General features: G+C 47.2%; 1 protein-coding gene across 1 annotated transcript in view; it reads left to right on the top strand.

Moving 5' to 3' along the window:
• The window catches only part of PLXNA4 (plexin A4), a 398,700-nt gene that overhangs the window by 238,688 nt on the left and 133,269 nt on the right, over window positions 1-26,743 (top strand). Inside the window, exon 4 of the mRNA XM_036427224.2 lies at window positions 13,710-13,841. Within this exon, the coding sequence (XP_036283117.1) occupies window positions 13,710-13,841 (132 nt within the window). The remainder of the gene's footprint in view (window positions 1-13,709; window positions 13,842-26,743) is intronic.

The raw sequence follows: 26,743 nt of genomic DNA, 5'->3' as shown, positions 1-26,743 counted from the left end.
TCAGCTTATGGATTCTTAATATTAATAGTCCAACCTCTGATTCTCATGCTCTTGTTTACTTCTGCCTTGGCCTCAGTTTCCACATCTGAGAGACAGCTCCCACGGGAGCAACAGTGGCGGCTGCGGCTTCTGCCCGGTGCTCAGAGCTGCTAGATCAATAGCTTAATTGCTGTGAAACGCACGGGCCTTGCCGATGCCGTATAAATAATTGTAATAACTGTGGCTGGTGACGGAGCGGATGGTTTTCCAATATCTTACTTTAAAATGCATTTCTCTGCCATTAACTCCACATGCTCTGGCGGAACGAGTGTCCCATCCAGGGGCACTGATTTTTTATTATTATTATTTTTTTATCTTTTTTTGCTTCAAGGCACTTCAGCCCTGGCACCTCCCGCCTTTTCCAGACTCTCCCTCCCTGGGATCAAAGGTCATCTGGCTGATTTGAGGAGTGCTTTAGGCCTCTCAGCCGAGGACTGGGGCGGCTTAAACCCAGGTCTTAGTGGTTTCCCTGGGATGAAGAGTGGTCAAAAGACCCTTTGTAATATCACAGCCAAACCCACTGCTAGCCCTGGGGCCCCTCACTCTCTGCATCTGTGCGTCCCAGCTCTGTCTGGTGATGTCATCCCCAGACAGGGACGCCCTTCTCCACTCCAGATTCTCAGCCGGGGAAGCTGCTCCCCACAGCCTCTCAGGGAGGGGCCTCTTTGACTGCAAACCATTCACATGCCTCACCCCAGGCCTCATGAGTTCCTGGGTCCTCATTTGAAATAGTTTCAAGTGTTTCTTTCTCAGAGTAGCTGCTGTTAAAAAAAAATGTGAGCAGTGGATGCCGGGAGATGCTTGGGGGAAGAGGGAGAGTTGAGTAGGATCTGTGAGATAGCATGGATTGAACTGCACGCGCCAAAACAGCGCCAGTAATTATTGATGAGCATTGTCACCGTGGAGAATAGCAACACTGATGTTGATGTTGATGTCACTTGTTGCTGGGGATGAGCTTGAAGCCAGAAAACTTCAGCACTGGTCTGGGCTCCGCTCGCTGGCTCTGTGACCTTGGGGAAGATGAATAAAGCAGGCCCTGCACTCAGGCACACTGGCAAGGGAAGGATGGCCCGCAGGAAATGCCTTTGGAGTACATGGGGCAGCATTGACTCCACCCTGGGAGATGGCAGGGAGAACTCCCAGCATCTAATGATGCTGAGCCAAGTCTTAGAAAGCATGGCATGCATCCTATGCTTACTCCTGGGACCACACAAAGGAACCCCAGACAGCCCAGCAGCAGGGGCTATTTTGAAACCCTGCTGTAAACCCCAGGTGAGCAACATCTGAACTCCTGCTCGTCTCAGCTTTGCAAATCCACCACATTGCACGGACCTCTGGTATTCAGCCAGAATCCGGGGGCACCACCCTGATCACCCTGCTTTCTCAGAGGGGCACCATGTGGTCGGTCATGGGGACTTCCTTCCCTGTTGGAGAAATTGTGTTCTTGACTTTGATTTTTTTGCGCTAGGCAAGCACAGGCTGCTCTTAGCACCACAGGCACGGCTGTCCTTGGACGGTGCCCACAAAAGGGCTGGTGACCCAGCTGCTGGAGGAAGCTGCAGGGGAAGGGCCCAGAGCAGAGCTCATCAGAGAGAGCAGGTATTGAGATGAAACACACTTGCCTGATGCTCCCTGGGTTATTTATTTATTAATAAATTTGCCAAACAGTGACTAGGAGCTGAGCAATATCCATGGGGCAGTGCTGACTAGTGTCTGACGAGGGGGAACTGCATAGGGCTCTCGGCTGCAGCTGCGGCCCTTGGTGTTAGAAAGAGGGCTGATGGCCCTTGAAGGATAGGGGACAGAGAGAGATTAGCTTGGGAGACTCTCTGGGGAAGTTGGGACCCTTTTGATCTTTTTTCATTCTTGATGGAACTCATGTGTTCCCTTGTCCATTTACTAAGCAACTATTAAGCAACTCTGGGGGGTCACAAAAGCTGTGGGGGCCTTGGTAGGGAGGCTTTGCTCTGCTATGTTCTCACCACCATCACATTGTCTTTGTGGCATCCTCACTAACTGAGCACAACTCCATATTGACTAGCCACAACCAACTGTCACATGCATGTATGACGTTCCACATACCAGGCACTTCAGTAATCGCATCTCCTAACTCACCTGATGGACCTGACAGCAACCTTGAACTCAGAATTCTGAGCCTCATATTTCAGCTGAGGATATGGAATACAGCTTTCAAATTCTACCTGAATTCGCAAACATTCAGGAGAGAATCGGGACGCCAGCTGGGCCAGCTGCATCACCCTGTGCTCATGCACTTTGCTGCAGTCCTGTCTTCAAGGTGCTGACACTCTCATGGCTGAAATGAACACACTCAAACCCCGAGAGTGAAGAAGGGTAGATGTCTATGTAGACCGAAGCACACGGCGGCCTTAAGGGATTCTGCTGCGGTTGCAGGTGGCGCGACAGGAGGAGGTGATCAGAGTGGGCAGGGGCTATGGAGAAAGCCTCAGAGAAATGTCCTGGCCAGGCTGAGAGGGACGGTGGGTGTGTGTTGCCTGAAAGGAAGCAGAGATAAAACTGAAGGGAAGAGAAGAGGGGAGGGAGGTGGTGTGATAAGGACCGTGAGAGAGGACTCCTTCATTCTGCTTCTCCAAGACATGGGCCAGACAGGCTGGACTATGTGGAGGGATGAATGAATGGGTGCAGCTGCTTTGGGCGGTCAGTGTCCAGTAGGTGTTGGGGTGAAGGGGAGAAAGATGAGGTGTTCTGAGGTGTGTGTGTGTGGAGGGGGGAGTAGGCCTACTCTAGTCGGTAATGGCAATATGCAATGGACAGTCGGAAGATAGAAATGATGGGGCGAAGATGAGAACATAGGTCTGAGATGGCAGGCTTGATCCCCAGATGGAAGGAGGCTTGGACTTGGAACTGGAGGAGTGGGAGCTCGTGATGCAATTAAAACCTGGGATGGGAAGGAGTCCAGGAGGGAAAGCAGCTTCTGGACCTGGGAGAAAACGCAGACAGGACCCACCTTCCTCATTCATGAAACATGTAACTACTGAGGCTCTATCTACTCTGTGCCCGGCTCTGTGCTGGGAGCTTCCATCCTCTGAGTTAGGACCTGACCAGTTAGGCCGCCTGAGTCCTTACAACTTATGCCAGAGTCCATCCTCCCCAGATCTCTCTTTGCTTCTTTGGGCACAGCAGCTGGACAGGGGTTTTCTTCTTGTTACCGTACAGCTGCACGCAGCAGATGCGGATGCCTCCCCAGAGGAGACGAGACTCCAGCAGGAGAGAAATGCTGATGCACATGGCTCCTTGCACTCATGCAACACCTCTGTCCTTAACCCATTTGTGACTCCAATATTGTGGGGGTACAGAAGAGGAGATACCCCCCCCCATCTCCTAGGAGGGCACACGGAGCCCAGGGAATGTGGGGAGGGCAGGGGCATGTAGATGTGCAACAGGGTCCTGATTCTGGGTCTGAGACTGTCCTGGTACCATGTAGGGCCACTCCTTGGTCTCTGGGAAACGGATCCTGCTTCTCCTCAGCGTCCTACTAGCCCTAGCTTTGCTTCCTGCCCTGGATGGGCCCTCAGAGACGCCTCTCCTCTCTGCGAGGCCAGGCTGTGGTATTCCCTTTCCCTGCTCTGGCTTCAAACCATAGGCAAGAAGCTGCTTTCCTCTTTTTGTATACGGTGCTGCCTTTCTGAATTACACCCAAATTGAACCAGACTTGGGATTTCCTAGACAATTTCCCCAGCTTCGGGGCAGCCACGTGAAGGTCTCTGGGTCCAGGTTGGTAGAGTGTCTGTGGTGCAGGCCCTTCCAGGCTGTACCCTGCCCTCTGTCCAGCATGGCCTTTCTGAGACTATTTCAGATGGCCCAGAGCTGAGCTGTGGATCCTCTCTTGTCTTTCCAGCCTCCAGCAGACCAGGTCAGGTGCTGGGAGCCCAATCTTCAGGCCACATGCTCATCGGAGTTTGGTAGAGGTCATGGGGATCGATTCATTTGAATTGCCTCCATGGAAATTACTGGGAACATTTATGGAAACTTGACTATTACTCCCTCACTCTGCAAAGAATGCTTGGGGTATTATCATATTCCCATGATAACAATAACAATGAGATATTGTTATTTCTGTTTCTCATCTGAGGAAAGTGAAACTCAGAAAAGTTTAGGTCTTCAAAGGCCGCACAATCCCTAAGTGGCAGAGGTGGGACTCACTCCAAGTGCTTAACCCTTCGCTCTGCTGCCCACCCCCACTCAGGAGCCAGCGGACTCTGGTCTTTTGTAACATGAATAAGTGTTTTCCCTCTACCAAACACCGGGGTGAGCTGATGCATGTAAAGCACATGGCACCATGTGGCAGGTGGAGACCTATATTGTCTGCACTGCTCCTCTGGGAGTACAAGCAGCCGATCTGGGCTTCTCCGTGGCCGGAGGAACACGGAAAATGGCCCAGCAAGGCATGGAGTAGAGGCTGCTCAGATTAGTGCTGCCTCCAGGGTCGCAATCTGGCTGCTCCACCAGTTTCCAAACCACACCTTCCACATGCGTTCTCTCCAAGGAGTCTATCCGGGAGGGTGCACCAAGAGGGGCCTGTTTACATTTGAAACAGGCTGGCCTGAACCTTTTTCTGGCCCTCCCTTCCTTCATGTCAATCATATTGACTTTCCTTCTATCTCCTCAGTACCTCTCTTCCCTATTTTAGTCTTTGTGTCACCATTCAAGCAGGTGGGGGAGGGACAGAAGCCACTGTTCCCCGTTTCTCTGATCTGGGCAGCGCATGGCTGGGAGCCCTAGTGGCAACTGGAAGACCATCATTGGCTTCAGGAGTGTGATGAGACCCGGCGGGGCCCGCTGTCCTGACAGTGTTTGGTAACAGGGCGCAGGATTTGTGCACACTCAGGGCCTGTCTAATTACTTGTGTTTACACCCTTTGCGTCCTCTCTCCTGGTTGGAATTGGGAAATTGAAACAAAATGCCCCGTTGCACTCTTCTGGGGCAGCTTCAGCAGCGTGAACACAGAGCAGCGGTTCTGCCCACACTCTGAGCCCTGGCGGGGCTGTGGCATGTGGAGTCCACTCTGTGGTGAAGCAGGGCGCCAGGGGCCACTGGGGTCTGCGTGGACAGTCCCTGCTCCTCTCCTGCGCTGATCTCCCAGTCAGAGCATCCCCTACCTACTGTCTGTTCCTTTGCTGTAAAATAAGGATGAATTAATGTTGATGAGTAGTTTGAGCATTTCATTCATTCATTCATTTATTCATTCATCTGGCACCTACTATGTGGTTCAAGCATGTGAGGCCCATCAGTGAACACAGAAGATAAAGATCTCTGCTCTTGCAGATTTTACCTTCTAGCAAGGGAGGTAAACAGTGACCATAGTAAGTTCCATGGTGTTTGAGAAAGTGACAGAGGATGTGGGAAAAGGAAAAACAGAGCAGAGATCGGAGATTGGAAAGCCAGAGAAAAGCGTAGGTATGAGTTTAGAAAGGAAAGCTCTGGGGGAAATTCAGGTTACATTATGGGTGAAGTTTTGTTTCCAGATGTTTGGGGTTCTGAATAAGTGAGTGCCCTGGGCATGAGCGAGCTGCCCTGGGCAGGAAATACACTTCCAGCCCCTGGGAGTCTGTGGAGACATGTCTCTCATCCCGTCCACTACCCTGCAAACCAGCAGCTCTTCCCTACAGAGGCCCCTCTCCCTAGAGAGTTTTCACTCCACACAGCAGGTTGCCAACATACTCACACTGTGACAGTCTTCCTCCTGATCGCAGATGAATTGAATCACCTGCGCGTCACCACTTCATCATAGAATTATGGAGTTGAAGCTTTTGAGGCAGGGACAGAGAGGACATGTGTCTTGTGTTGTCTGTGTGCATGTACGTCTACTTGTTCCGATGGCAGCTCAGGCTCAGAGATCAACTTTTTTTTCATTCACTCATTCATTCATTCATTCAAAGAAGGAGTACCTACTGGCTGCCGATGCTGGCACTCTCTGGTGTGCTCATTCTCCCTTCACCTGCTTATCAGGCTGTGTGGCAAGGTGCTGACCGATGGTGACCAGGGTTATGGCACTTGGAGCCGCTGGGTCCAACTGAATGACCTGCACAGATAAGATCCCAAATGTGCTTTATTTTTCCCTCCTGAGAGATATGGTGACCCATTAGTGTGCAGAGAAGCAGGCCTGGTCCTCACCTGTCCTCTGCCTTACCTGGAGGCAGGTCGAGGCCAGGATAGCGATCATGACACAGAAGAGAGCTGGAGTCATGTGCTCAAGGCTCTGCGAGGGGGAGCAGGGCCTGGAACCCCCACCCCAGCATCTCCTTGGGCACCTCACCTGTCTCCATTGTCTGCACCCCCACCACACTACACCACCTCCTCTTATGAACGGGCTGGATTGCAGGTATATGCACGGGAGCCCCTTGGCGTTCTGAGCATTTCAGAAACTCTCCTGAGTGAGTGAGGAGCAGCCCAAATTCGGACTCTGGTACCCCTCGAATGTGGGGTACGCCTCTCCACAAACCCGGCGACTTCTGGCTCTTTGGAGGAGGCCTAACCTCCTGCCGCCCACACCACCAGGTGGTTTGAGGTTAGGGTCTGGGTGAATTCAGAGCGGCCATAAGACATTAGCCTCCAGGTTTAATCTCTCCCACCCTGCACCTCCAGTCGCCCCTTTCCCTGACTGCTAGATGGGCCTAGCCAGGAAACCTGGCCAGTGTAGACCCTGACCAGGAAGTTCGGAGAGGAGGTGAGTGGGGGGAGGAGACTGGGAACCCGGGGGAGGACTGCACCTTTAAAGATAAATAGCACTGTTTGCTCATTAGGGAGATTATTTCAAGCAAGTCAGCAGCCAGAATGCTCTAGTGCAAGCATCTGCCTGCTACTGGGAGACGTTATTTATTGTTCAATCCTTCAATGGATGTAAATAAACAGCCTGGCCCAGATCATGTTCCAATAAACAAACACGCAGCTGCCAGGAGCTCCCCGGATGGCTGACCTTTGTGGAGGCCACCCTGCTGATGTTTTAATAGCAGTCCGCCTGGCAGCGAAGGCACTCCCCGTGCCAGGGCGCCAGGGCTGGGGAGAGGTGCCTTGTTGGCTGCTGGGCAGGCAGGGCAGAGGATGGTGCTGCCTGGGAAGCCCGCAGGCTGGAGACCCAGTGCTGAGGAGGCACTGGGAGGGCAGGAGAGGGGATACCTGTGTGTGCCCTTGGGCATGCGTGCCTGTCCCTGGTAGGCCATGTGGAGGGGATGGGCGAAGCTCGCTAACCGCTTTGGTGGAGGTTCTTCCTGTTATGGGCAGGGCTGATGCTTAGTCGTATAACCTGATGTGACCTCATCTTTACTGAGGTGCCGTTGACAAATTAAAGTTGTGTGTGTTTAAGGTGCAGGACTGGATGTTTTGATATACATAGGCACTGTGAAATAATTGCCACAATCAAGCCCATTAACATATCTATCACCTCACTCAGCTGCCATTTTCTTTTTGTGTGAAAACACTTAAAACACACCATCCTAGCAAATGTCTAGCCTATAGGGCTTGAAATAGTATCCATGTTGCAGTCGGCCTGTCGGACCTCCCCAACTTACTCAGCCACAGCTGGTAACGTTCACTCACCGGTAGACATTTAGGCTGCTTCCACATCTTGACGATTGTGAATGACTCACCAGGTGTTAAATAATGAAACACTTCCCTGTGACTGGCACTGCACTGTGTCCCTCCAGCCCCCAGAGCCCACACTGCCTAGCACCACCCCTCCCTCATTCACGCCGTCAGTATTACCTGGTGCAGCTGGGAGCCTCTAAGAAAGACCCCTCTAATCCCACAGCAACTCTTCTGACCGACTGATCCCCTCCCAGAGCAGTTGCCAAATGTTTGACTATCATCCAGGGTACAGGGGGTTCTTGCTGAGTGACAGCCTAAATCAGATCCCTACCCACAAGCTGTGCATTATGGCTTCCTTGGACTGATGGTGACCTTACAGCCAGCTGGAGCTTACGGACAGCAAGCTCCAAAAAAATGAAGACCATGGGATGTTATGCTGTAAGCTGAACATCCTAGGAGACCAAGGGTGTTGTGGCAGGGCAGAGGAGTGGGTCACTGTACAATACTAAGAATAGCTGAGAACGCCCCCTAGGGGGACAGTCACCAAGCCAATAATCTAGACCTGCACTGGCCAACACAGTAGCCACTGGCCACGTGAGGCTGTCCAACGCTTGAAGTGGGGCTGGTCCAGATTGAGGTTTGCTGTGAGTGTGAAAAAATATATACTGAAGGTTTAAAAGATTTAGTATGAGAAAACGGATGTAAACTATCTCATTGACAATTTCTTATGCTGTGTATATGTTAAAATGCTAACATTTGGAGACATTGGATTATTAAAATCAGTTGTACTTTTTGTTTTGTTTTGTTTTGGAGTGTTTTTTTGTTTTTGTTTTTGTTTTTGTTTTTGTTTTCTGTATTGCATAGTGGCCCACATCTGTGGCTGGTGTTTATTTCTGTTACCCAGCTCTTCTAGAAGAAGGTTCCACTGTCCCAAGGGGAAGCATGAAGGACCATCACCTGACCCCAGAGCACAGTCACACTCGTCCTCCTCAGGAAGTACTGCATGAAGGCGACCACATCACCCCCTGACCCTACTCCTCATGCTTTACTTTTCCTCCCCCTGCCAGTATGTTGTGTCTATCAAATCTGCTAGGACAACCCATTTCCTTACTCAGCCTAGTCTTCCTAGTGAGTTGAGATTTTTTTCTCCAAGGCAGCTTTTGAGTGAGTCTAATATCACCCACTATGTGTTTTCTTTGCCAAACTGTCATAGTTGGTGGAGCTATGTCATGTCTGTAGCCCTGTTCTTAGAGGGCATACACCTGCTCCCTGGAGCTTCCTTGGGCTGGGCTGGTAGTTCCTGGTTACATTCCTATTAGATCTCCTGGAAGGGGGCGTAGAGGTCCATAAACACTCCTGGTAACATTTGCCTCTTGGCCTTATTTGTGTGAAACCTGAGCCTTCAGGATTCAGGCCTTCCAGAGGCACCACTAATTGGAAGGTTCCGCCTTTGAGTTTGATTATTTTAGATTCCACATCTAAGTGAGATCCTGCTGCATTTATCTTCCTGTGTCTGGCTTATTTCAGTTAGCACACTATTCTCCAGATTCATCCTTATTGTTGCAAATGGCAGAATTTTCTTCTATTTTAAAGCTGAATTATATATATATATCACCTTTTTTTATAATCCATTTACATACATTTAGGTTTTCCTATCTTGGCTAATGTGAATAATGCTTCGATGAATATGAGAGTACAGGTATCACTTTAAGATATTGCTTTCACTTCCTTTGTACACACACACACACACACACACACACACACACACAAGTGTGGGATTGTTGGATCACACAGTAGTACTTCTTTTAAATTTTTGAGGAACCTCCATACTGTTTTTCATAGTGGCCATACCATATATTTTCACCAATAGTGTGAAAGGGCTCCCTCTTCCCCACACCCTCACCAACATTTGTCAGTAATTACTTAATGAGCCACAACCAAGCCTTGGGTCCTGTGCCAGGCAGCGGAGCTGCTGTTCTGACTGTGCAAGCATGGCATCTGCCCCCAGAAGACTCAGTCCCAGGTCTATGCACCCCCGTGCATCTTCTGCAGCACTCTATCTCCGTCCTTGGCCTTGGCCTTCTTGCTGTCCCCAAGAGCTTAAAATATTCTGCTCATTTTCCAGTTCCCTCCTTCAGACCACTTATAAAAAATGATAATAAGACTAGTCATAACACCAGTGCTTGGGGAGTCCCCCAGTTCCCACTTCTCCACACAGAAGCGTGTCTTTTCTGTCTCTAACTCGGCTCTTTCTCTATGGCCAAACTGCCCAAAGTCCCACGGAGACTCATTATTTTTAAGTACCTTGTAAATGTGGAACCTTGTCAAAGGTTCTTGGAAAATCTGCATAGCTAAGAGGCACGTGCTGAGCTATGAATCAGGAGACCTGGGTTCTAGTCCTAAATGTCATTGGTTTATCTTGGAATTTGGAGCAAGGTGCAGAACAGCCCCAATCTCCGTTGCTTCATGGGTAAAATGAGAAGGACTATGCTGGCAGTCAACATCATAAAAATTTTACAACCATCAGATGAAACACTGTTATTTAAGAATGCTCTGAAAGGTATAAAACAAGCATATAAGGGATCATAATTTTGAAAATTTACAACAGCCCCTTCCTCATTCACAGGCATGATCCTCTCCCAGAAGAACTCAGCAGCAGACAAGGTCCCTCCGGCACCCCCAGGGCATTGTTTGTTTAACATCATCTACTGTCAATCCTGGAAGGGATTCAGGTTTAGCTGACCAATAGTGTAGTATGTAAACGCCTAAATGCATGAATGCTGAAGTCATTCAGACCCAGGTATGGGTCAAGGCCATGCCATCAATAACTGTGTGACCATGAACAAGTTATTAACCCTCTCTGTGCCTCTCCTGTAAGTGGGGTTATAGTAATGTTTATCTCACAGAGTTATGAGATTTTTTTAAATAAAGTATAATTGGTATACAATATTAAATTAGATTCAGGTGTACAACATAGTGATTCTACATTTTCATAACTTGGGATGTGTTCACCACACTAAGTCTAATAACCATCTATCATCATGCAAAGTTATTACATCACTATTATTATGATGAGATTTAAGTGAGAAGGTAAATGCAAGCAGAATGCTTAACATCGTACCTGGCACTACGGGGTATTAACCACGCTTGTTGCTATTGTTTTTGTAAGACCCCAACCACTGGCAATCGGCCCATCCTACCTGAATTTTATGATTGTCCGTCATTCAGCAAATCCCATTACAAATGCCTTCTATCTGTATTTTGTGTGAGATTCTTTCAGTTTTCTGAAATAAGTAGTAGATGAGGTGGGGTGGGAGGAAAGAGAGACCTATATTTCCAATAACTGGTTTCCTACACAGAATGCGAAAGAGCAGCTATAACTCTATCCTTCCTCCCTGGGGAAGGCCAGCCTGTGAGAACTTGCTCCCTGGTCTATCCCTCTGTCCTGGCTTTTCCTCAGATGTCCACCTGCATCCAGCACATCACCTCATCCTAACAAGCAGGGCAGTTGGAACTAAAATGATAAGGAAGATCGCTCAGGCACTAAATCCAATTTCCCTTGGGGAGCCTGCTCCTGCCAGCGACCAGAGGGGACTGGAGACCAGCCAGGGTGTTCAGTATCACTCTTGTCACTCTCCTGATGCTGCTCCAGAGGTGACTCGCAGCTGGAGGTGAAACCTGGCCGGGCTGGGGGCCAAGGCCATCACCGCACAGTCAGACTTGGGTGGTAATCTCAGTTGGTTCTGCATGAGCTCCCATTTCATTCAGATTAAGTCGGGACCTGTCCAGGAAGATGCCTAGTGGCTGCAGGAGTGGGCATAGGAACAGGAGGGTTATTGGAATTTGAGACATTTTGATTTTCAGAGCTAAACAAATTTAATTCCTTTACTAGTTTTTGGTGGTTGTTTTTTAAATAAGCTTAATGGGAAATTAGCAAAAGAGGAGTTTTAACTTCATTAATGCATTTCTTCACTTTCAGAATCAATATTTGTCAAGCTCAAGTATTTGGGCATCACTATCAGGAATGTCTGTGGAAAGCCTGTGGAATTGTACAGAGCAGAGACAGTGACCTCAGCTTCCTGTCTCAGGTCGCCCACAGGAAGGACCTGTGAAACTCAGCGAGGAACATGTCTCTCACGTCAGAGTTCTCTCCCCAGATTTTATAGCACAGGCCCATTGGTTAGGTCTCATTTTCCTCTATTATCTGTATGTCAGTTAGGATTTTGGATATTTAAAAAGCCATTTTATTGCTTTAACATATCTTGAGTAATAAGAGAGTCTTGACATCGGACTTGGGGGTTATTTTGATTCAGTGGCTTAGGATCATGACAAAATTTTTTTTTTCTATCTCTGCTCCTGGCCTTCCCTGGTTGCAGCTCCCCTCCTTACCACAAAAGGGCTGCCTGCAGTTCTTTGAGCTCCTGTTTCTCTGACCCTGTTGAGGGTTAGGAGAAAACCTCTCTTACCCAATCATGAAACACAATCCAAATTTGCTCTGATTGCACATGTTGATTGGCTGGGCCTGCTTTTTCTCCATCACTGTGATAAGAGAGTGAGATTACATGGACTTATTTATGACCATCAAGGACCTCCAGTAAGCAAGGAATGGGTCCAATCCCACCCCAAAGGTGAGAAAGGGTAGAATTGGTGCTGGTAGGGTCATGTAAGACATGACAAATCAGCACTAAAGTCATAAGAGGTTATGTCAATAAGGAATTATATGAAAAACCATCTCCCTGATGTATAGGAAGGGTTTAAAAATAATGCTTAAAAGTCAAACAAACAAACAAACAAACAAAAAACAAAAAAACAGAGGTTGGGACAAACCTAAAATCACACACATGTAACACAAAGTACCCTGGTGTCAGAGTTCAGTGAATGAAGACTTGATGGATTAGTTGTCATTAATGTGCTGTCCCTGCTATAATCCAGTTCCTCTGAATAACTCTCTTGTTCTCCTTCATCTTATGAGAGGTTAAAAAGTGAATACTGAAAATTAAAAATAAGAGTGCATATAGTGTGGATATTTGGAATATTTTTTTTTCTTTAGATATTTTGTTTTGTTTTGTTTTACAGGGTCTTATATGGTATCTAATCAAGTTGGGGGGTTTCCTAGCTCTTGCCTCTCCTGTCTCATCCTTTTCAAATTGTTGACAGTGTTTGGTCCTGATTTATGTGGGTGGCACTCTCAGCACTGGGCAGTGATCATATGAAATCTATCAGCTCAGACGTGTGATAATTCTGATTCTATCAATAGAATGGGAGCCAACTTTTCTAGATCTGTCTGCCATCATGGGAGTGGGGTGGGCAAAACTATTTCCCAGCTGTCCCCATGTTGTCCAAGAAGTTCCAGGAAGGACCTGTGGACAGGCCAGGGACAATGTATCTGCTAAGTGCTCTTGTTCTCGGAAATCTGAGGATGACTCATGCCCGACGCACATTTTCCTGGAATGTTCACACCCCTTTCCCTGGAGACACAAGTAGCACCTCTAGGAGGTTTCAGGGCCCTCCATCTACACCAAAATCTGAGACATTGAGCTACTGGTTTCAATGGCCAAACTGAGCCCTCTCAGTATAAAACTTCGGGGTGCTCCTTATCTGGTTCCCTCCAAGGTACAACAGGGATAGCTGGGTACCAATTTCTAAGAATCAGCTCACGTTGTTACACCCACATGTTTTCTGTTTGCAAATGTGGCAAATACTATTGCCTTTCTGTTACAGAATGACACTCTGCTCTGAGGCAGCTTCAGTTAACCATGGTAACCCAATCCCAGACCCGCTCCCCACTGCCAGCACCATCCTCTTCTCCAAAACTTACCTGAGACACAGGGAACCAGAGAAAAGAACTCCGGTTCTTGGTGAAGCGCATTGTGGTCTCCCCGTTCCATCTTTTTTTTTTTTTTTTTTTTTTTTTTTTTTTTGCCATTCCCAGCATGTGGCTGTGGTGAGCAGTGTCTCTCCTGCTCTTTTGGGCCTGGCCTTGGGGCGCTGTGGAGACAGAGCTCACTGCCTGTGGCCGGGCTGCCGGAGGATCTTGAGGCTGAAGCTCCACTGGGAGCAGGGCAGGATCTGAACTCACCTCTGCTCTCCTCCCTCTCTCACCGCAGATCCGGGTGGATGGACCCAGGGGCAATGCCCTCCAGTATGAGACAGTGCAAGTGGTGGACCCAGGCCCTGTGCTCCGGGACATGGACTTCTCCAAGGACCACGAGCAGCTCTACATCATGTCAGAAAGGCAGGTAAGGCTCTCTGAGATCTGTTAGACATTTATCTTGTGGCTAAGTACTAGCCTGTGGTTCAGCAGAAAGCTACAGGACGCCGGTTGCAGGGAGGGGATTTGATGTATGGCTCAGTGTGTATTCTTTCGGTTATGCTGCTTGAGGGCTGAGGTTGAGTGCACTGAAATAGGGAACAAAATATTTCAAATATCAAAATATCTGCGAGTCTAGGCCAAACCCACTAACCTCAGAATGATGGTGTGTATAGGTTCCAGATCAGCATTTACTCTCTTCTGAAGACACTTGGTGCAGATGCCCTAGTTTTTTGTCCATATTTCTCTACACACTGTATACTCTCCTACCAAGGTCACCTTCCTAATCTCTGGAGGTCTATGGTAGGCAAGGATTTGTTTCCTAAAATCCTAGTTGAGGGAACATCATGGAAGAGCCAGATGGAAGGAGATTCAGAAAATAAGGACATGTCGCATGGGACTCTCACATGGGACCTCCAGCAACTGCCATAAGGCCAAGCCAAGAAAAACAGATATGGTGCAAGGACTACTGTTAGCTCATACCAAAACTCTTATAAGTCTACAGCGGGCAAAGGAACACATTTTGCCTAGGAAATTCCATATATTTAAGAGTATTTCCTGGAGTGCCCTAAGTCACTGTCCAGAGTGTTTTATTCCACAAGACACACCCACCCCAAGTGTGGATTGACACTGCCATACCCTGACCCTGTTACTGCTATGTTGGGTGAGTCATTCCTAGGAGCTATCCTGTCAGCCCATGAATATGTATGTGGCAAAGGCAGCAGCCATGAAGGGTAGGTTCTCCTCTCTTATTCATCTTCATTAGTGAGGCCTGAACTCCCCAGAGGACTTTGCTCACAGAGTCAGGATTGTTTCTCCTGTCCCCTCTCTGCATAGTGAGGGAGATAAATACCACATTATGCCACCCACAGGGCTTGTGCATTATGCCTTGGCAGCCCACAGCAGCTCCACCCTCCCCAAGAGCTTGATGACATCTTCTCTTAGTGTGGGACTCCCCTTCCAGCCACACTGGAACCCATTGTGGTGCCTGGGTTGAGGCTGCCATGCCTTGGACATGGCCTGACATAGTACCGAGAGGGAAGCATTTTACCCAGGAATCAGGACTGGGTATGAGGCTGCTCCTTTGCTTTCAATTCTTGCTGCCTTCTAGTGGGGCTCCCACTCCCCACTTACCACTCCCTGCCTACCCCCAAGTCCCTAGACCCTGAGATAAGCAGTTTTCCTGGATGAAGGAATCCTTTGGAGAAAACCTAAGACCTCCATAAGGCATTGAATATTTCAGGATTTCTTGCCTGACCTGAAAGCCAGGATTTCTGAACTTGGGACTTAAAACGTGGAAGGAAGGGCTTCCAAAAATGGAAACTATAAGCTATGTGGGGTCACTTCTGATAACTGAGTTGGGATTCTGAGCTTCTTGTCCTTGGTCATTCTGCTTCCTTGAGAGTGTGGTAAGTGGTTAGAACCCATAGGGCTGGGTGGTGAGGCATGTTGGGAGATCTTGACTGTTGGGAAGGAAAGGAAGGCAGGAATGGATAGGACCAGGGCATTCATCCATTCTGGGGCTGCTCCTTGCAGAGGTGGAGGGCTGTCTGCCACTCAAATCACAGTCCCAAGGCTCTCAACTCTTGGGCCAACACTGGTATACAGTGGGTTTGCAGATTCATTGTAGGGGGTAGTAAGGCAGCACAATGGCTAAGTGCACATGTCTTGGTGTCAGAATACCTGAGCATGCACCTTGGCTCCACCACTTACTAAGCATGATCTCAGGTAGTTCCTTAAACTCTTAAGGACTAAGAATCTCAACTATCGCATGGAATGACAATAATATCTGATAGTTTTATTCCAAAGATCAAATGATATAATGCTTGTAATAAGCATCACCACACCTGGAACAGGGTACGGGCTTGCTAAGGGGAAGTTCTCATTCTTATGGTATTGCAATAGGAGAGTCTGGGCGTTAGCCGTATTGGGAGTCAGGCAGGTGGTGACATCAAGATTCTGGGTGATTTATCAGGTAGGAAGTGCAGGAATCCAGGTCCAGGCCAAGGTGGGCAGGAAGCAGAAATCTGGTCCCAGGAAGAGCAGATCAAGAACCCACAGCCTACTTTATTGACTGGACATACCAAGTAGAGCTCAGTCCAAGAGCACCTTGGTAAAGGTACTGGAGATGTAACAGCAAGCTCAGGGAGTCAGGACTGATTCCAGCCTCCGTGGCTGTGGGTGGGTGCCAGTCATAATGGGTCAAACACTTGTGGAGTTGAGTCTGCAGACTAAGGGTAGATGCTCAGCAATGATGTTTGCTCTGCCTGGAACTCGCTTCCCTTTCTCATTTGGCTAATTTTTCCTTGTCCTTCAAAATGTAGCTCAGTTGTCACATTTTCCAGTGAGTGATTCCTGATCTGTGGTTAGACACCTCTATGTGCTATCTTCCTATTCTGCGCTGTGATGATGACTTCCTTGTTTTTCTCCCCTAGGCAACTATATAGAACAACCCTATATTCTCTTTGTCTGCCTAAACCAGTGGTTGGCAAACCGTGGCTCATGAGCCACATGCAGCTCTTTGGCCCCTTAAATGTTCTAACACCACTTCTTCTAAATAGACTTACGCAGGCCAAAAACTGATTTTTGCTCACGGACTATGAAGTTTCAATCACACTCTATGTGTGTGCCCACATATGGTATTTTGTGGAAGAGCCACACTCCAGGGGCCAAAGAGCCACATGTGGCTTGCGAGCCATGGTTTGCCGACCACTGGCCTAATCCTTATCTAATAGGCTCTTGATAAATGTTTGATGAATGAATAACTGAGCAAATGAATCTACAATATCTCGTTGAACCATAATTGGAAAAGAGTGAGACTGACACAAATTATTTATTGCTTATCTTAATTTACAAAGTTTGAACTACATAATTAAAAAACTACACTTCAGATAAAGAAAACATCCCAAACTTGAGTCATCTGTTTATTACTGCCAAGACTTTTGCCTTATCCTGAATTATTTTTTGCTTTGTATTTTTATTTACATAAACTTACTATTTAAACATAAACAATCTACTTTAACCATCCCTTAAACAGTAATATTATAGATCTGACATGCCAGTCATATAGTAAAGTACAGCTAACTGTGGTATTGTGATATATGAGAAGTATATATTTGGTCTTCATCCCCATTTCTAGCACAGTGCTCCCAAAACCTTTGGAATTTCTTAAATGACAAGCAATAGGAACATCTTTTGTTATAATATCTGGTATCTATTCCTTCAGAGCCATAAAGGTAAAATGGGTGTGTTGTTATTTCTGAGGAGCTTCTTCTCAACCTCAACTGAGTTTGTGTGAGTGAGGTGATTTTTAGAAAGCCCTTAAAGATGAGGGCTGGTTGCCAAGGGAGCCAATCATGTGATTAGAGGGTTGGGAGGAGTAAGTACTGTGGAACTAAGAGAGGTAGAGAATAGAGTATATGTGTGTGTGTGTGTGTGTGTGTGTGTGTGTGTCTGTTGCTGTCGGTGCATCTTCAACAGCCCTTTTCTCACTTTGCACGAGTCTGTGTGTTTGTATGTAGTGCATATTTACTACAGCTCTGGGACTCCCGAGGGTGAAACACTACAATTAAAACCTGTCAACCCAAAGGGAGGGGAGTGAGAGGAAACATTAGCTAATAGATAAGTGGGGAGCTGAAGCAGCCAAGCTGGGGTTGTCCTCAGCTGCCCTGGAGTGACCACCCCTTCCCAGGAGAGAAGCTGTCCCTCACACACAAAAAAGCTCTTCTTTGATAGGCCCCAGAACAAGTGGCAAATTCTCAGTCAAGTTCAGCCTCTCCGCCATCTCACACACCAGCTTTCTCCTGCCTGAAAGCCAGGGGTCCCGAGCACGTGTTTCTGCTTGTGATACACACTTTTAGTCATGCCTGGCCCAAAGCTGACTTTCATGGTCTTCTTTGTTTTACTGACTCTGGTTGACAGTGGGTCTGCTGCCAGGTGCCTGGAGACACTCACAGCTGGTCCTCACGAGCTGATGGCACTCAAGTTCTAGCTGTGACCCAGGACCGAGATGCCTGCAGGGGCTGAGGAGGTGGGTCTGTGGGCAGGGCCTGGTGGGCAGACCTTCTTGGCTCCTTCTGATGCGGTTGTTCCAGGGTCCTGAAGGTGCATGACCCACTGTGGGTTCTTGACTTCACACAGGAAAGACTTTAAATACAAGGCAGCATAGAGTTTAAAATGAAAGAGAGTTTATTAGTGAAGGAGTGGGAGGGAGAGAAGGCTACTTCATAGTCAGAGCAGCCCCTCCCTAGTGAGATTTGCTTCTTCTATTGAGACACGTTTAATCGAGGGGTAGGGCATTCAATAAGGGGAGAAATTTTCAGGATCTTTCTGAGAAAGGAGTGGGAACTTCTCAGAAGAGCACAGTTGGCCATTTGTGTCCTTATATCAGCTTTCTGTTTCCAATCATGGCAGCAGGGGTGCATTGTTTAGAATGCTAATGTATTACAGGTTGGATCAAGCTGATCTTTGGGTTCTAAACCATAAATACATCTTACTATCTCCTTGATAGTCCTTATAGCTCATATCAATTACAGCCTTTTCACTGAATACCCTATCTCACTTCCAGCATAATCCAGTAGTGAAGAAGGGAGGGTCATCTGGCTTTATAATGGACTAGGGGCCCAGTGCACAAACTCATGCACCTTGAAAGGAATGGTGGTCTGTGAGCCTATGGTGGGTACAGGGGTGGGTCTTAACCTATCCTCTGTGTCCCTGCCCAGCTCCTCCTGCCAAAGCCCCTGGTCCCATGTTTTCTGGCAGCCCCACTTCTGCTGCTATTAATCCCATGCACTGGCAACACAGAGCAATTGGGGCCGGCACCTGAAGCAGGTGCGAGCAGGGCTGGCACTGTCAGTGGGGGCAATTGGGGGCTACTGCCCCAATTGCCCCTCAGGAGCAGGGGGGAGTGGAGAAGCAGGTGCAATCAGGGCTGGCAGCTGCCGCTTGCACCCACTGACAGTGCCAAGTGATTGGTACCACTGTAGGGTGCCAACAACTGTTGGAGCTGCAGCTCCAGCGGGAGCAGGAGGAGGTCGAGAAACCCTGAGGGGCAATTGGGGCTGCCTCTGCTCCTGAAAGGCAATTGGGGCTCACACTGGCCAGTGCTGAGCGATTGGGGCCTGGCACCAGACCATCAGCAGGTGTGAGTGGCAGCTCTGGTGTAGCAGCAGATGAGAGTGACAGGAGAGACCATGGCGTGTGGGAGCAAAGAATTTTCAGTAACCAATAGAGGCTCACCTCTATGACAGTGACCAGCCCTCCACCTTGGTCTGGCTGCTCCACCATCCTGCCACCACCAATGCCCATCATGCTCCATGCTCTGCCACCTGCTGTCAATGTCCATCATGTGTTCTGCATGCACCTCCTGGTATTCAGTGCATATCATAGTGACGGGTAGTTTGATTGTTTGGTTGTTCCGCCATTCGGTCTATTTGCTTGTTAACCTTTTATTATATAGAATTACCCAGGCCCGATTTATTTATTCACTCAACAGATACTTGGTAAGCACCTACTATGAGCCAATTGCTAGCAGAGGCATTGGGGAAACAACAATGAAGAAACAGATAAATACCCTTGACTTTAGGAGCTATAATTTTAGCAAAAAGAAGTGGCAAAGAAATAGTCAACATACTAGAAAAATCATATAGTTGCTCAGCAGGTGACAAGTGCTATGGAACAAGGACATGGAGTGGAGTCAGTGGTATCCTTCAGGGTTACAATATTAAGTGGAGGGGTCACTGAATGCTTCCGGAGAAGCAACGGGGGTCTCTTGAGTATACCTACCCCTTGCCTGCTCTTTGTATTTTTTTTTAGGCTCTTTGTTGGAGTTGTGAAATTGAGAAGATGGTGAAACCTGTGTCATGGGTGGGAATTGGGGGAGGATGCTTTGCGACTGATTTTTTTCTATGTTGAATTTCAGAGGGAAGTTAAGTTCAAGGGAGGGTGGTACTGTGGTCCAGGGCAGGCTCGTGCCATTTGGGGTTTAGACTCCTAACTGGATGGTCCTGGGTCCCCCATGTTATAAGGGTCATGACTGCCTCATATCCCTCCTATCCCAGCCTGCCTCTCAGGGGTTCTGAGAACTCTGAGGTCCTGGTGTGAAGTCTGACATCTCGGAAGTTGGCCCACATTGTTCTCACGGAATGTGCAATTTTGGAGACAGTGTCTGCAGCTGGAGGTGATGGGTCCAGGAAGAGTGATTCTGATTCTGTTGGTCCCGGGTCCCTGGGTACGTCTCCTGGAGGTGTGTCCGACATGGCATTCTCTCTGTCATCTGCCTGCCCCTGAAGGGGGCCGAGCTGTACATTCCAGTTTGTGTTTGGATGGCTGACACTGTGACAAGCCCATTTGGACATTTGCTCCTGGCACCAAGACCTGGCTGTTCTGACAGCTCCTGGGAGATGGAACTTAAAGCACAGGCCTAAGAGTGAGTGACAGGAAACGGAGCCACCTCAGGCTCACAAAAAGAGAGAGGCTGTCGCAGTGTTTCACCCAATTCCACTCAGGTGGACCTCAAAGTTTCCGGTATATCATGAATGAGGTGTTCACACTTCTCCCTTCCCTCCCAGTGAAGGCAGATGTCTCCATCACCATCTCAGAACTGGAGGGACTGGCAGGGGAAAGGACTTCCTGCTCCAGTTTCCCACACTCGGGTGCTAGGATCTGAATTCTCCATTGCACCTTGAAACCCTTAGAACTAGAAAAGCCCCCAAGGCTTATGGGATACAACTCTCTCTTGTGGCCTTTCTGCCCTATGATTGAGGAGCAGACTGAAGCTCAGAGAAGTCAGTGTCTTGTCTGAGGTCACACAGCAGGTTGGGAGAGGAGCTGAGCTAGAATGCAGCTTAGCACCTATTGCAATGTCTCCTCCAGCCACCCCTCTTGCAGTGAGGAACATGGAGATCTTTGTGGAGCAAGAGGCTCCCTTTATCTCCAAGTCTTTCCAGTAGGAGACTATGTACCCCCTTCCTCAGCTTCTACAACAAGCTAAGAAAAACTAAAGGACTTGCTGGATGTGGGGCAGGCTGAATGAGGATGCATCAGCAGTGGTAGTAAGGGCTCAAGGCTGCCCTCGCTGCTCATGAAGGAGACTGCATGGTTTGTTCTTCCTTGGCTCCAGCCCAAGGCAAGTTGGGATAAGAACCCCTTTACAACATCTATTTTAGAGCATCTTGGGGCACACAGAGCCCCATACATGACCAGTCCACCCCATAGAGAGAGTAAGCAGAGAAGCACACCCCCATCCTGTTCCGATAGACACCCTCCATTCTGTTCTTATGGACACCCTCCCCCATCCCGTTCCTACAGACCCCGCTAGTGCCCACTCATATAGGCATGAAAGTCTAACATCTGCCCGGGATGGAGTTTAGTAGCCTGCCTGAGAGGAAGAAATGACAGTGGCTCAACATTTCTCAGACAGCTATGGGGGCCAGGGCTCACCAATGTGTGCAGGACGGAGACCACAGATGGTCACGAACAGGCCATAAACTTGAGTTTTCATCGGGGCCCTCTGCTCACCACCTCTGCCTCTGAGGTGAGCCACTAGAGCAGTTTGTGTTTCAATTACTTCATTTGTGAAATGCAAGGTAGATAAAGTCTACCTTTCAGAACTTTTAGGAGGGAAGTTAGTTTGGGAAAGGCATGTATGGGCTCTTGGCAAGTTCAAGGTTATCCTTCTCCTTATTATGCTTGCTAATACTCTTAGGAAACGTTTTGTTACTAGGGGAAGGGAGGCCTGGATAAACCACTGGTGGCTGAAGGCCATTTCAGCTCTGGTTGCTGGCTCCCCCATTTCCTGGCACTGCCCCCATGTGTTTGGAACCCCTCATAAAATACTAAGGCTGTGTTCTCCCTTCACATCTATTAGCACTGCCCTCAAGGCGACTGGAGGGTCTGGAGACTGGGGCCTCCTTCCCCAAGCCTCCATGGGGCTTCCTGGGATAACTTTCCTTCGGCTCTGGGGATGGATTTTACTCCATCTGTGTGCAGCCTCACAGGCTCCAGGCTGTCACAGACACAGACCTGGCAGCTGACTTAGCTTCTGGCGTCTCGTGTATCAGGACTTCCTGGCAGAAGGGAAATGGCTTGTTCCCCTTCTCTCTGCCAGGACCAGAGAAGAAGAGGGAATGTGTAAAGGTGGGGCAGGGGAGGCTGAGGGAGGCGGTGGAGCAGGGTATCTAAGGGCAGGTGATCAGGGAACAGCCGTGGTAGCTCTCTCATCCTGAACCCCATTAAGCATCTGTCTCCATCTGTCTCCAGCAATTGCCTGGCAGTCAGATCAACTCCCCACTCAGTGCCAACGTCTCCATACTTTCCGGGCGCTTGAAATGCCATTTTGAAGACAACCACCTGCAATATTCCACTTAACAGCACGCGAGAAGACTCTACCACGTGAGCAAATAGGACAGGGGCTGTGTCTCTGCCCCCTTTCAATCCACACTTATTAAGTGTCCGCTGTGTGCCCAGCGCAGGGCTAGACGTGGTGCGGAACAGAGAAGAGGCGCAGGAAGGCCTGTCTGGAAGCACTGTGGGGTGAGATGGGGACACACTCCAGCTTGCAGGGCATTGAGAAGAAAGTAGTCCACTGTGGAGGTTACCCTGGAACCCAGCTTCCTTATAGAGTTAGGACTCAGGTGAAAAATGATGTCAGCTTGAAAAGATGGAGCTCCAGGGATGTTTCCTAAGACAGTCCTCAATTCTGTTAACCCCTTCTTGGCTCCCACCTTTTCTTTCTTTCTTTTTTTTAATATATTTTATTGATTTTTTTTACAGAGAGGAAGGGAGAGGGATAGAGAGCTAGAAACATCGATGAGAGAGAAACATCCATCAGCTGCCTCCTGCACACCCCCTACTGGGGATGTGCCCGCAACCAATGTACATATCCCTGACCAGAATCGTACCTGGGACCTTTCAGTCCACAGACTGATGATCTATCGATCCACTGAGCCAAACCGGTTTTGGCTTCTTCTACCTTTTCTTACTCACAGCCCTGCCCTCTCTTCTGGAGGCTAGTATCTGAATGGAAGTGACTCACATTCCTGAGGATGGACTTGTGTGTAAGTTCTGCAGAAAGAGAGGCTGGAAATAGTGGGTACTCGAGCAAATTGCGAACTCAGTGAACCATCCATGAGACGTTTTCAAAAGTAAATAGAATTGTGTTAATTTGTGCCATTATGCAAGATGACTAGGTAATACCTATACGCTGTAGGTATAAAAGGAGGAATTACAAATAGCAGAACCACATCTGACCTGAGCTTCTCAAGTGCATTTTGAATCTTACCCATAGACATGAACTTGAAACTGACTCAGAGAGGGTGCGATCATTTCAAAGGAATGTGTAACGATTGAGGGGGAGACTCTCTGGATATATTTACTTAAAGAAAGCTGTGCAAAGCCACAAAGGAGTGCAGAAACAGGTTGGAAATAGGTATATCTTCCTCAAGAAGGATTCAGGGCTGGTGCAGAAAGCTCTCCAGCTCCCTGCTGGGTGACCTGAAGGTGGATGAGGAGCCACCAGCCCTGGCTTCCATCCTGGTTCTGTGACTTTCTAGCTATATGACCTTGGGCAGGATATTTGACCTCTGGATCCTTCAGTTTTCTCAACAGTAACATGGGGATATGCTAGTGCCATTGCCTGAGTGGTCCAGTGAGTAAATTAGAAAGCATATATAATATTCTTAAAAAGTTTCTTGTGCAGAATAAGGGCTCAATACATCTTAGCTTTCATCTTTATTATTTTCAATATGCTGGACTATTAGAAGGGTGTCTATATTTTATTTAAAAATATTACCTATAATACTTTTACTTCCATCATTTATAAACTCATTCCTATATCCTCTAGGATGTATCAGGCCCTTAGAGTGACAGGTTTCTGATACTTAGAGTAACAGAGAGCAGACCAGGTGGCCCCATCAGCCACACTTACCAGTCAGCCTGAATCCAAGGGTGCTGGGGCCCTGTAGCTGCTCTAGTGAACTCTTTGTGCCCAAGTTGCTTCCTTGAGACACTGCCTTTGGCAAGGGCCATCACTAACTCTGCTTACTCCCAGGGTAAGAGAAGAGGCTTTATCTTCTGATGCCACCTTTAATGCACAAGACTTTGTGGTAAATGCTCATTCGTTAAGCTGAGGGCATCTCATGACACAAGCAATACACACATGAGGTACGTACAACATGAAACGAAGTCTCCCACCCGGGCCTTACCTGGGTACCGCTTTAAGCAGGTGCCAGATGGTGCTAAGAATGATTAGATGGAGCAAGGGAAGAAGCTATTAGAACTATTTTTTTTTCTACTTAAGAAAATTAAGCTTTACCTGTATTTAATAGACAGTTGATACCGGATACTGTTTCTGGCCTTGGTTGCTATGTCAGCCATTCATGTGTCAGGAGGGAAAGAGGGCCATGGGAGGGTCCACATCTCTGAGTGGCAGACACAGGGCTCTTACTGACTGGCTCAGTTTCAGTACAGTGCAACAAAAATGGTAATTTGCATGCGACAGATGTTATCAATATTGTGAAAGCAATCCTTTAAATAGAATCTTTACAACACTTGCCATCAGATGGGAGTGACCATGAAATTTTTTTGTGTGGCACAGGGGTTGGCTGGTTATGAAAGCATGATTAGCATTTTTCCCTTTAAAAGAACCACAATGTTCCACATTTGCTGGCCTTTTCAATTCTAACTAGCAGTTGTCAAAAGTATGTCACTTTACTGATAACTTTGAAAAATTACCCACTTCTCCTGCCCCTTCAGTATAAAGGCAGTGCATTAAAGATGAGTTAGAAAGTAACTACTTTCAGAAAAAATATGGTGTGGAGAGACCCTTTTGGAAAGAAGAAGGAGAAAAAAAGGATGTTTGGAAATATTTGCATCTTTATATGATTTTGTTGTTGATATGACTAAGCGTGACACTTTAAAAACTTGAAAACAGAATTTTCTACTGGTCTGAAAATATTCCAAATGGAGAATTTCATGAAGTTTTGACCCATTTGTTTAAAAATATAAAAATTTAGCACCTTTCAACTTGTTGAAAGAATAGCTGATTGACATCAGAGAAGATGGAAATCTACTAGCTGAATTTCAACCACAATCTTTGCATAATTGGTGCATGAAGCTGAAAAAGGTATCATGATTTCCTCAGCAGAGCCAACAGTTCGCTTTTTGCATATCTGTGCCTATGTGAGCTGTCTTTTCCTGTTAAGACAGCCATTAAAGCAAAGTAAAAAATAAATTGAATCCCCTATCACTGAGTGCTAAGCAAAGATTTTCAAAAATACAGAAGCCAATCTTAACACATCAGTCTCACAGCAAAACGTTTTGTATCATCCATTAAGATAAAATAAAATAATGCTATTTTATATCACTTCTTTAATGTCTAATTCCATGTATATTTGATAATGCAAGTATATTAATAATAATGTATATTATTTATAAACATTTATAAGTTTTTTTTGTAGGTTCATGCTCAAAAATTTTATTTACTACAGGCTGTGCAATCAAAACTCTTTAAAAACCTACTGGCCATTGGTATGTTAATTCGCAGATACTTCGTGTAATCTCATATCCACCTCTGAGTTTCACTTTCCTGTTTCCTTCTACAACCATTTCCTTTGTATCCAGGTTCGTGTTATTTATACCCAGCTCAGCAGTCCAGGATGTGCAGAGATGTCTGTGTGGGAGGAGACAGTGTGGTCAATTTTTTTATTTCTGGAGAATTTACCCAATGCATTCTAGATCTTTTTGGGGTCCAGATCCCTGGGCTGCAGACAGATTTTTTTTTCTTTTTTTCTTTTTTTTCTGAGAGCTACCCTAGTAATTTGCAATGGTGTTGAGAGATAAGAAAATCTCTTATAGCTCAGAGAAGCAGATAACATCCTGATTTTTATGCCATTAGAGCTGGCAGGGAAGATTCCTGTAAGAATGGCCAGAATGACTGTGGAGCTTGCAAATAGTCACACAGACATTAATAGTCACACAGTCCAGAGTGAGCCTTTTGGAAGGCTGTCTCCTATTTCCCATCTCTTCTCCTTTGCTTCATCTCATTCCCATTCTTCCCTTCATCCTATTTTTTACATTCTTCCCACCTTCCTCCTTATGTTTATCTCAATCTCATTCTTTTCCACATTCACATCCCATTTTTTCAATTCTTGGGAAGGGAGGGGAAGCTGGATGGTGTCAGACTAGTGTTTTTCAAAATGTTGGTCATGACACATTAGTGGGTTGAGAAATCAATTTAGTGGGTCACAAAATCAATTTAAAGGGTCATGACCAGAATTTTTTTAGTGACAAAGAATAAAATCAAGTAGAACAGTGCCCATCAAGCATAGTAAAGATAGAGACTATTTGTGAAACTATATATGCTGGCGTGTGTGTGTGCCCTGGGTTGCAATGGAAAGGACACCTTTTGCCATGAGTCATGGTCAAATGAAAACCACTGGTCTCGGGGATACCATGTTGCATACACTGGCAATAAGTTGACTTCAGTTTTGAGCATCCAACTCTTATGTCAATTGTTTCTAATGACATTATATGACCCTCTTCTAGTTCTTATTCAAGTGATTTTTCAATTTCAATAAGTTGGCTTCAGCAATTACTTGTTGACAGTTTAGTGTGAAAGTTTAGTGGGGTGGTGGATAGGGTGGGTCACAGAGTAGAGCTCACTTGAATCAAGGCCTTAACTCATGAGACCTAGATTTCTGAGTCAGTTTTCTCATGTGTGGGCCAGGTCAGTGCTTTCCTCCCTATTCTTTTGTTAAGGCACATATGGAAAACATATTTTTACAGCTCAGTGGGATATTGGAGGTCTCCTCATGACCAGAGGGGACCAAGTTC

This window comes from Pipistrellus kuhlii, unplaced genomic scaffold, assembly GCF_014108245.1.
Source record: "Pipistrellus kuhlii isolate mPipKuh1 unplaced genomic scaffold, mPipKuh1.p scaffold_m20_p_10, whole genome shotgun sequence".
NCBI lineage: Eukaryota > Metazoa > Chordata > Mammalia > Chiroptera > Vespertilionidae > Pipistrellus > Pipistrellus kuhlii.
This window is presented reverse-complemented; position numbering and strand designations above follow the sequence as displayed.